At 43.2% G+C, this 10,773-nt stretch overlaps 2 protein-coding genes across 2 annotated transcripts in view; both read right to left on the bottom strand.

Moving 5' to 3' along the window:
- The window catches only part of LOC109480502 (UDP-glucuronosyltransferase 2C1-like), a 6,916-nt gene extending 2,368 nt beyond the window's left edge, over window positions 1–4,548 (bottom strand). Inside the window, exons 1-2 of the mRNA XM_019782745.1 lie at window positions 3,663–4,548; window positions 1,001–1,220 (exon numbers count right to left, since the gene is read on the bottom strand). Coding sequence (XP_019638304.1) covers window positions 1,001–1,220; window positions 3,663–4,526 — 1,084 coding nt within the window. The 5' untranslated portion in view covers window positions 4,527–4,548. The remainder of the gene's footprint in view (window positions 1–1,000; window positions 1,221–3,662) is intronic.
- A 5,035-nt stretch (window positions 4,549–9,583) lies between these two features.
- LOC109484859 overlaps window positions 9,584–10,773 on the bottom strand; it is a 5,718-nt gene continuing 4,528 nt past the window's right edge. Inside the window, exons 4-5 of the mRNA XM_019788250.1 lie at window positions 10,182–10,261; window positions 9,584–9,812 (exon numbers count right to left, since the gene is read on the bottom strand). Of these exons, the coding sequence (XP_019643809.1) occupies window positions 9,625–9,812; window positions 10,182–10,261 (268 nt within the window). The 3' untranslated portion in view covers window positions 9,584–9,624. The remainder of the gene's footprint in view (window positions 9,813–10,181; window positions 10,262–10,773) is intronic.

Raw genomic sequence — 10,773 nt, 5'->3', positions numbered from 1 at the left:
GGTCACCTACACCGAGGCTCTGGCCTGGCTCTAGGCCTGGGTAGTCAGCGACAAAGCGGAGCCGAGCACCCAGGCTATCGAATTCGAAGCTCCACGACTCAAGAACTCAGTATATACGTACAGTACCGATTCATAAATGCCGCAAAAAGCCAGCATGTGCCGGCTTGTCGTAAAGGTTGCTAAGTACTGTCGCGAATTCACAATACCAGCTTTGTATTCATGTGGTTTAGTAGCATTTTTTTTGGCCGGAATTTTTTTATTCGCCCGCGCGCACTAGTTTGGGGATCTTCAGAGGATGTCATCCATAAAATTAAATCGGTGTGGCCTAACTAATGTCAAAATCACCTTGGTGAATTTAAGTTGTGTTCTATCAAATAATTGCAAGGCGAGCACGATTTTACCTTCACCTGGTCTAGCCCAACAAACTACTGCACCTGTTTATTCTCAAAGTCAAATAATTCATGTGTATAGTGAGCAGCAGGTTCGCCGACTCTGTTAACGTTCTGCTACATAATGTAATCCAACACCACAGGGTATTACTACAGCCCCAGTTACCATGGTGACAGACGTCTGGTCCAGTTCATTTCTAATCGGAAGAAGAAGAAGAAACTGAGCAAAAAACAACGTTTTATTTCTGCAAAGGTAAGGCCACAGCAAGTAATTTTTATGGATAAGGCTCTGATTTATTGTTTTGATTTTTACTTTGATGCATGAATTTTATTCCTTTTATATGTTCCCACTGAATCAAAACCATCTGTACAAAGATTGAAAACTTTCCTTTTTCTAAAATGTTTCAGTGACAAATGGATGTTAGCACAATATATGTATCATTTCTTGTTTAACAGGGTTTATGATGTCAAAATTTCAAAATATAGGAATCTTGTTTTTTTTTTTGGCCCGTCTTGTTTTCTTTTCGCCCTCTCGCATTAGTTTTGGAGTCTGGGGAGGATGGCATCCATAAAATTTATTTGCTGTGGACAAAACATAATAAGTGGCATACCCAGTAGGTCGTTCTGAGGCAGCCAGGCCATCAGTTTGGTGTTGTTGCCCAGCCCGGCCGGCTTCTGTCCCGTGTACCGCCACACCACCTTCTGTCGGAGTCGGCTGAAGGCTGCGGCGAAGATGTCTATCTGTTCCGCCCGCATAGTCATCACCACCGAGCCGAAACTGACGACAACCACCCCGTCCTCTCCAGAAGACTGCATGAACGCTTCCAGGTCCTAGGTGAATAATAATATAATAACCTTTATTGTACATTCATGCCCTATCGGGCTAAGTACAGGTAAACAGATGAAATAGGTAATATACATGTTTGTATTACAAACAGCTCTAAAACTACTCTAATACAGAGGTTCGGCTTCTTCTCGTTTCTTTGTGATGTTAAAAATATAATTTGAGATGGGTTTGTATAGTACAGGATGATCAAAGCACATAAGAAAGATAATTTTTTCAATATTAGGCAAGTATTGGAAGTATGGAAACGTACTAGTAATATATCTAACAAGGGAAATCGTAGATTTCAAACCTCCGTTTTTTTTGTGTTCTATTGGTTTAGGTTATTTGTTTGTGTGTAGTATGAAAGTTATGTGCGTAATATGTTTGTATGTGTTTGATGGCTACTGACGGTTGGTTCGGTATGGACTGTTGATTAACGTGTCTCACAGTCTGACAGTCTGCACCGTCACCCGCGCCATTACCCCCGCCGTCATCCCGCGCCGTCATTGCTGCGCCGTCACCCAAAATTTTTATCGGAACCAGACACCCCTCTGTTTGACCCCTTTTAAATGCTAAGACCCAAAACTGCAACCGCCCCATTCCTTAACAACATGGTAATTACCATTTTCAGCATGGCGGGGGTGTCCGGAGCACTTAAAAACCTTTTATTTCGACGCCCATAAACACATATGCAATTAAACAAAAACGTTCTGCATCATCTGCAGCCCAATAGCAATACGTATACCGAACCACAGACAAATCCGTCCATCCGATCGCGAGAAACAGCTGCTGACAGAAATGTTTCGAACCATAGTAAAACCTCCTCGCGGAAGGATATCTCCTTCCCCGGAGGTAAAAAGGTCATTTCTTTCATTACTATATAAATCAATAACACAGTGGGCTTCATCTTCTACTTTGTTTGAGCTACAAAAATAAACCAGACTCAGGTAGCCCATGCTCTAGTCTAGTCTAGTCTAGTAGTGTTATTCAACGACCAACAGATGACATAGCTGCTAAGAGATGCCTTGTAATAATGTCACTTACTGACTCAGTGGCCAATACCAACTAGGTTTTGATTAGATTCTACCGGTAGCGATCGACAGAGATCGCAATTGGGATCTCTTCTAGTACAATCGGTGATTCGCACACATGCACACACACACACACTGTGACACACACACTGTGACACACACACACACACACACACACACACACACACACACACACACTGTGACATACACACAGACACACTCATACACAGAGCAACAGCATGGGCTGCTTTTTTTAGTCCATCTCGTATCTCGTAACTAGCCTCGTTGGCTCCGCTTTCCAATGAGGCTACATAGACGGCATGGCAACCGTTTGCAAAAAGACTACAGAACTCTTTCCTCCACCAGTCAATCAGACTCTATAACTGGACTGTACAGATAGAGTCTGGCACAGGATAAATGGACCTTGTAAATATCTGGGTTGTACACTTACTGTACTGTTTTTATAGTTGTTACCTCCATGAAATGTGTCATGGAGGTTATATTTTCAGTTGCGTTTATCTGTCCGTCCGTCCGTCCGTCCGTCCTTCCGTCTGTCTGTTGGTCAACAAGATAACTCAAGAACGCCTGGATGGATGGGTTTCATACTTGGTGTGTTGGTAGGGTGTGACGAAAACTGGAAATGATGAGATTTTGGTCCCCCTAGTGGCTTCCCTTGGTACTGCAGCGCAACTTCCGGTTTTGATATCTCACGATCTGGACATGCTAGGGTCATGAAATTTTGATGGAAGGTAGCTCTCGTGCTTGGGAAGAAGTCATATGAGTTTGGGCCCCCTAGCGGCTTGTTCTGGAACTGCAGGGCACTTTCTGGTGAAATGTTTAAAAGCCAATAAGTCCAGACAGGAACAACATATTTTCATTATTTTTGGTGTGTAGATAGCTGAGAGAGAGCTGTACATAATTAAATGCAAATTATGCAAATGAGGACTGTATTTGCATAATTAATGAGGAAATTCTATAATTACAGTGTTTTACATTATACTATGTAACCTATGGCAGGCGGAACTTCAACAGATACTAATTATGCAAATGATGACCTAATTTGCATAATAAATGTGAAAATTCTATGATTTCGTAATGGTGAATGATGAGAATGTCATACTTGGGACATCTGTAAATTAATCAAAAGTTAACATACATCACGATGCATATATCATGTTAATGCAGAGGTCATTTGAACAATTAAAGAAGAAATTTACATTTACATATCAAGATCATATTTCATGGAGGTATGAAATCTCGGAATTCTAGTTATAAATATATAATTTTTTTACATTTTATCTTGTAAATATCAACGCCATTCAGGCAACATTGTATGTCATGTTTGCCTGTTATGTTTGGTATCCAAATAAAGAATTGAATTGGGAAGTGAACCGATGCTGGGCTCGTCAGACTCACCTCGGAAAGCGGTGCTATCTCGCCCACATTCAGCCCGCCCACCTGGACCATGTTGGGCATGGTGGGGCGGGGGAAATCCAGCACGAGGTCGGTCCGATACAGCCACAGCGCCGTACGGGACATGACGCTCTGTGTAGTCTCTCCCTCCCAAAGGTACTCCCGCGCCACACCGTCATACACGCTCCCCGCCAGCCAGCGCCGCGCCGTGTGAACAAGACTGTAAAAACCTACGTTCTGAAGTCTGTGAGAAAAAGTCATCTGATCTGTTAAATCCGTTTCTACCGACGTTACGTAGGAGAGAGGGAGAGGGACTCCTGTAGCAGTAACGTCCTGAAAGTAAACATCATACCGCAGGACGGCGACATTAGGAAGCCCGGGGTCTACACGAGCTGCCATCAGCGCGCCACAGGGGAAGATGGGGTCCGAAATCACTACCCTGTACTGTAGCGCCCTCAGGCGATCCACCAGGGTACTGTCCCTCAGTAGTAGGTCACAGTGTTTGTTCATTGTCCCGGTCATGTTGATACCTGCTTGTAAGACCTGGAAAACAGACGTCTGTCCAGCCATTGCAAAGTTGTGGTCTATAAGTTCCTTGATTCGTGCCGCGGTGCCGTGGTCTTGAAAGGTCTCAAATGAAAAATCAGGCCTCTCTGACCGTCTTTTATCTACGATGTCCTGGGGAAGAATCACGGTGACGACATGACCCCTGTTCACCAATGCCTGTCCGATTTTTGCCAACGCGAACCAGTGGCTCTCGAACCCTGGTGTAGGAATCAACAGAACCTTCTCCGAACTGGTCCTGTTCTTGGTCAAAATACTCAGCATAACGAACAAGATAACGGAACATTGAAGCTTACTCCCCATGTCGCCTAGCTCGGTATGCTTTTCAGACGCCAGTTAGTGACCAAGGACGCGTTGAACAACTCGGACAACGACAAGTGCAGACGAGGAGTTTTATTCCAGACGTGTTTACAACACGGAGTCGGTGTTAGGACTGACTCCTGGAGGGGTCACATAAACTATGAGCGCACGGGCTCATTAGCATAACCAACTCTTAGTGGCGTGATTCCTTTTCTTCTTTCTTTGCTTCTTTCTTTCCATCTTTCTATGGAGGTTAACGTAACGTTTGAAACATATATTAGTATATTGGCTACTACATATGCTTAGTAAAACAAAGTCTAGCTAACTTGAAACTTTAGAACTCAACAGCTCATATTAAAGTGCACTACTGGAAACCAGTTGCAAACTTTGGTCTTAGTTTGATGAATCATGTTTAAGATACAACTGGTTATGTTTAAACAAGAGGTAACGAACTAGCCCTGAACTTGGCTGAACTTCTACTATCTTTTATCTATATCGGTATCTAAACTAGGTCACTAACTAGCCTTGCTAGATGAGTCAAGATAACAAATATATCCTACTAGATACTGTATGTGAACATAAGAAAATACATGTATATCATCGTACTACATGTGGGTGGAAGATCACATATCATATTACGAGTGGGTCAGAGATCAGAATGTTCGTCAAGTAACGTTAGATGTTCAGGTAGCGATTTTAAATGTTCTGTAACAGGTACAGTTCAGTTCGCTGTGTGGCCGGTACAGTTCGGGTCTAGATGGCGTTATCACGGTGGTGTCGAGGGACAGAACGTACACGAGGTTCGATCGCCAGTTCTCGAAGGGGTTGATCGTCTCAGTCTTGGTTAAGCACCACTGGCGCGGAGCTCGAGTGGCGGTCGCCATGATGTCAGAACAAAGAACAAAGGAACTGACCGAGAGAAGCACGTGCGTTCGTCTGGGCGATGCAGGAACACGCCTTGTTTTGGTGCAGTTCGGTTGCGGACCCGGCGCAAGCTGTCTTCCTAAACGAAGGTTGGCCCAATCCGTCCGGTGCGGGGAACTCTCTTGGTTCGGTCGCCAACCGGCACGAAATTGTCCTCTTCGGGGAAGGGCTGCCCGGATGCGTGGTTGAACTCACAAAGGAACAAGATGGCGGGCGCGCTGCACTACCGGATGTGGCCGGAGAATGTCGATTCTCCGCCGGCTGGAATAACTGTGGACAGTCCTCCCGGTTGCGTCTTGGAGCCCCGTCGGTCGCCTCCCTGGGTGTGCCGTCGCCGAAAAGTGGTTCCGCGTGGAAATGTGGCGAAAAGGCTGAGGATCAGGGAAGGCTTGCTGACCTCGGGTGACTCTTTCTGCGGTCAAAGGAGGATGTCTGTCCGCCTCGTTGCGTGTCACTCTCCGGATGCTTTAAGGTGCGATCTCTTGGACGAAGTTTTGACGAAGCATGGGTTGGACGTTTCCCAGCGCTGCCGCCACGCCAGTTAGTGACCAAGGACGCGTTGAACAACTCGGACAACGACAAGTGCAGACGGGGAGTTTTATTCCAGACGTGTTTACAACACGGAGTCGGTGTTAGGACTGACTCCTGGGGGGGTCGCATAAACTATGAGCGCACGGGCTCATTAGCATAACCAACTCTTAGTGGCGAGACTTCAACGAATGGTCGTGTATTGTGTAAGCTATAACCTCTAGACTTCTATTACCAGCAGAGTGTGTTGATTGGCGTGATTCGTGCGTTGTACACTATATGTTTTGATCCTGACCAATCAGGGCACCTGTAAGTGTTGTTTGCAGGAGAGAGTACATAAATAGTGTCAGCAGCTTGTGTACACAGTGATCTGTTGGCCGCATTCTTGTACTCGTATGGTGCTTCACATGTTTTTCTCTTGCGTCCACGTTGTTTCATCTGAAAATGTAAGATGTTTTGTTAAGGCCACAGCATTTTTATGGATGACATTTATACAAAGTCATTTTTATGGATGACATCTGCGCGCGCATTAATTTTCGCCTGATTTTGAAAAAAAAGAAAAGAAATTTTGTTGCCTTCTGACAGTGGTCAACATGCCGAGAATGGGCAAAGATGTCTGTTGCCATGCCATGAAGAGAGGAGACAAGAAAGGGCTCTAATTTAATGTTTTGTTTTTTTACTTTGATGCAGTGACATGTGATGTTGGCTGTGTATATGTAATGTTTCCACTGAATCAAAACCATTTGTACAATGATTGAGTCAATTTTTAAAAATGTAGGAACCTTGTTTTTTTCGCCCGCTCGTATTAGATTTGGAGTCTGTGGAGGATGTGATCCATAAAATTTACTTGCTGTGGCCTAAATTCTAATCTAGAGAATTTTTGCAAAAGAAGTAATTTTAACCTATTTGATTGTATTTCTACATGTATGTATGCATGTATGCATACATGTTCATAATAGGTGATGTGGCGGAAGGAGACTTGAGAGAAGGTAAAAAGCGACCCCTGGAGAAAATGTGTCATTAAATGTACACGCATGACCGGTGCAATAGCTCAATTGGTAGAGTGCTCGCTTTGTAACCGGGAGGTCGTGAGTTCAAACCCCGGCCGGATCATACCAAAGACTTTAAAAATGGTACACACTTCTTTCTCTGCTTAGCACTCAGCACATATGAGAAAGAGTGTGGGAAGGTCAAACACACAGCACTACCATCGGACTAGCCCCCTGCTGTAGTGCATTGCACAACTGTGTGTCGCCCAAGGGCTACAGAAATGGAGATGGGCACCAGCCTACGCTCTGCATAAGGGAACGGGGGTCTTTTCTTTCTTTCATGACCGCCCTCTGCTTAGAGGCTTTGTAAAAAAAATATAACTTTACCATTTAAGAGTACTTAGAGACATGGCTTGGACAGTACAGATTTAACACTGTGGCTTCATGCGGCCAATATTTGAATATGCATGTCCTGTTTGGCCCCCTGGTATTACTGCCACTGTATGTTTTTTTTTGAGTCCCCACAATAAACCATTGATTATGTTTACCGAAGGAAAACATATTGTTTTTACTAATTAGTTTCTTCCTCTTCTGTTCCAAACACTAACCTCTGACCTGGCCAATGACACGATTTGTTGACGTCTGTCACCATGGTGACTGGTGTTGGGTTACATAATGTTGCAATTTCATGGTCTGCTCTACTCTTGTCTGACACCATATACTTCAAGTACATGTATATGAATGTGTTTGAATAAAAATTAACAGGGCAGACCATGTCTGAAGGTAAACATTGTGCATTTGCTTTGCAAATGTTACTTCTCTAGTTTATTAATTTCTTACCTTCAATAAGATGTTTTCGGCTATGGTGGAGTGGCTGTTTGTCATTTGCAACCTCTTAAAGTATACTACATTAAGTCAAACTTTCACCACGTCTTAACTTAAGCAGAGACATTGAGAGAGTGTTTCGATTTCTTTTATTTTCCTTCCTTTATGGACCATCAGTTCCACAATATACCACGTTGTAACGTTAACGTTACTTTCACGTCATTTGAAGTTAATGCATGTAAACCTGGCTGTATTCAACCCCATGTATAAGGCTACGCGTGTGATGACGGTGTAAAACACAACGGACCTTTACATCAATCATAAAGTCTACATATCGTATCAACATTAGCTCAAAATAGACACTCATTAACAGATTATTCCGGCATTGAAATGTATGCAACCGCTAATAAATGAATGAAGACCTTTATTGTACATTTTGCCCCACTGGGCTAAAGACAGGTCACATATTGACAAAGTACATCATCAATGTTGATAATAAAACGGCTATGGTACACAAGTACTTTCAACTTCCTCTCGCTTTCTGGTAATCTTATAAATGTAGTTGGCTGTATGAGTAGTTAGAGCTGGTTTGTTAAAGACTACAAGGAATATAAATTTCTCTATACTATTCAAATACTTAAATTGGGAGTATTTGCTTGACACAAAATCGAAAAGAACGTTTCTTTCGCTGTCATACATGGAACAATCCACAATAAAATGTACCTCGTCTTCTACTTTACCTAAACTACAATATTGGCAGATTCTTTGCTCTAGAGGAGTGCGGTTATGTAATAAAGAGGGTACTGGATTGTCGTAGCCTGGTATTAATTCTATTCTAGCTCACTGATCGTCTACGTTGGTGAATATCCTATATAAAGCTCTAGAGGTGGTCAAAAGAGTGAACTAGAGCGTGGGATGGATACACAGGTTTGTATCGTATTCTACATATATAGAACCGTGCCTATCTATATCTAGTTCTATGTCTAAATGGGTTAGGGTTATAGGATCAGGCACGGTTCTTGATAGTCGCCACGTATCCAAGAACATAGATTTGCATCGCCAGACACTGTTCTGGATACGCGTAGACTATCTAGAACCGTGGCTTAGCACTATATAGCCTCTACCAGGCTTCGGGGGGCTCGAGTGCGGCAAACTGTACTCCCTAGCGGACCAACTCAGCCCTCGGCATGTTATCTCTCTAATTTGGCCGATTTCTACTCTTTCTAGTTACTCTCCAAGCAGAGGTTGTAGGGGAATGATCGTTACCTTTTTATATATGGCCGTTTTTTTGTCGCTACCCCCACCCGTCGGTGGCCGGCGACCTTTTCTGGCTAATGGATACTGCCTGGCCAATTTGATACTGTCTTTTTGCCACCGAAAGGGATCTGCTTGGAGATAACTTTCTAGCTGCCTCCCGAAGCCTGGTAGAGGCTAGCTGAGCACGTGAAGCACGGTACTGGATACAGATAGAAGAACTTTATTGCACGACAATTGCACATGGTACAATATATGGCAAACTACATAAAGAGAGTAGCAAACAATAAAATGTGTTGAACAAGACCTAATGTCGAATAAACCTAACAAATCTACATCATAATTATTCAAATAATAAGGGATAGCAGAACTCTTTGATAAAGTGTAACAATCGAGTGGGCTAATCACAAGTTTCGGAATTTTTTTCTAATAACAAAGCATTCCTTTATATATCTACCTATTTCTGCGTTGTGGGGACCATTACATGTAAAGATATATTCAAATATGTCTCTAACATCGAGATTCTTGAAATCTATTGTACTTGATTCGAGAAATGTAAATAGCTTGTTACAAAAGTTTGTCTACAAGCCTAAAGGATGCTGATCGGCGGAGCAGCTGGGGTTGTGTAGGTAGTGTACGGGATAGGCGGGGCCGAAGTTGATCTCCCAGCAGCACAGCTCGCCCAGGTACTGGTACCCACGATGGTCACAGCTGCTGGTGGAGTAGTGCGCGTACAGGTGGACGGGGTTATCCGGGGTCACCTGGCGCTCTGGTGGAGAAGAGGAAAAATTCGCTATTTTTTTTTTACATCAATCTTGTTAAATTTCGACCTGATATCGTCTCTGGCACACATACGTAACTTGCTTGGAATGCGGCAATTGAAAACACTGTCAGAGAGAGGGAGAGCGAAAGAGAGGGAGAAAGAAAGGGAGAGAGAGATACAAAGACGGAGAGAGGAACTAAGTGATTCACAGAAAGACACAGAGATAGAGGCAAGAAGAGACAGAGCGATAAAGAGACAGTAGGTAGAGGAGGGAGGGAGCGAGGGAGGGAGGGAGAGAGGGAGGGAGGTTTACACACCTTTTACTCGAAATTTAAACACGCAAACACACAAAAAAACGCCAACTCATATACTTACTCAGCCTGGCACAAGCCGCGGCTCCTGCATCGTTGTTCAGGGGATGTACGGATCCGCCCAGAGCGTTAGCGGCAGCTCTCCTGTATAACACATAAAGATCATAGAATGAACAATACATTTAAAAGGTCCTGTCAATAAAGTTTATAGCAAATTCATGCCCGGGGGGCTAATTGCAGATTACAAACAGAAAAGAACAATGAAACGTAGTATAAAATAACCAAAATCTACATGATAAAAGGTAGTGGTCTAGAGCTATAGCTATGTTTAAAACTATGTCTAAGGGGTTTGACTTCTCTTTTTTAGACAATGGAAGACGTAATGTCCCACCTTTTCTAAAATTAGTGGGTTTTGGGAAGTTAAAAGAAGAATTGTTTTCACAGAATTTTTTCACTATTGACAGGATGAATAACAGAAGAAATCCACTATTGACAGGACCATCCTGTCAATAACAGAAAAATTTTCATTATTGACAGGATGGTAATAGACACTTTTTAAAATGAAAGCCTGATAATGTAGAAAAGTCTAAACTGAGTGATGTAAAAAGCATTGGACCATTATGACCCTTGCGACAGTTCCACAAAAGTGTGTTTAG

This window comes from Branchiostoma belcheri, unplaced genomic scaffold, assembly GCF_001625305.1.
Source record: "Branchiostoma belcheri isolate BF01 breed outbred unplaced genomic scaffold, Haploidv18h27 scaffold1, whole genome shotgun sequence".
Taxonomy (NCBI): Eukaryota; Metazoa; Chordata; class Leptocardii; order Amphioxiformes; family Branchiostomatidae; genus Branchiostoma; species Branchiostoma belcheri.
The sequence above is the reverse complement of the archived record's forward strand: the minus strand, read 5'-3'. Positions and strand labels throughout refer to the sequence as shown.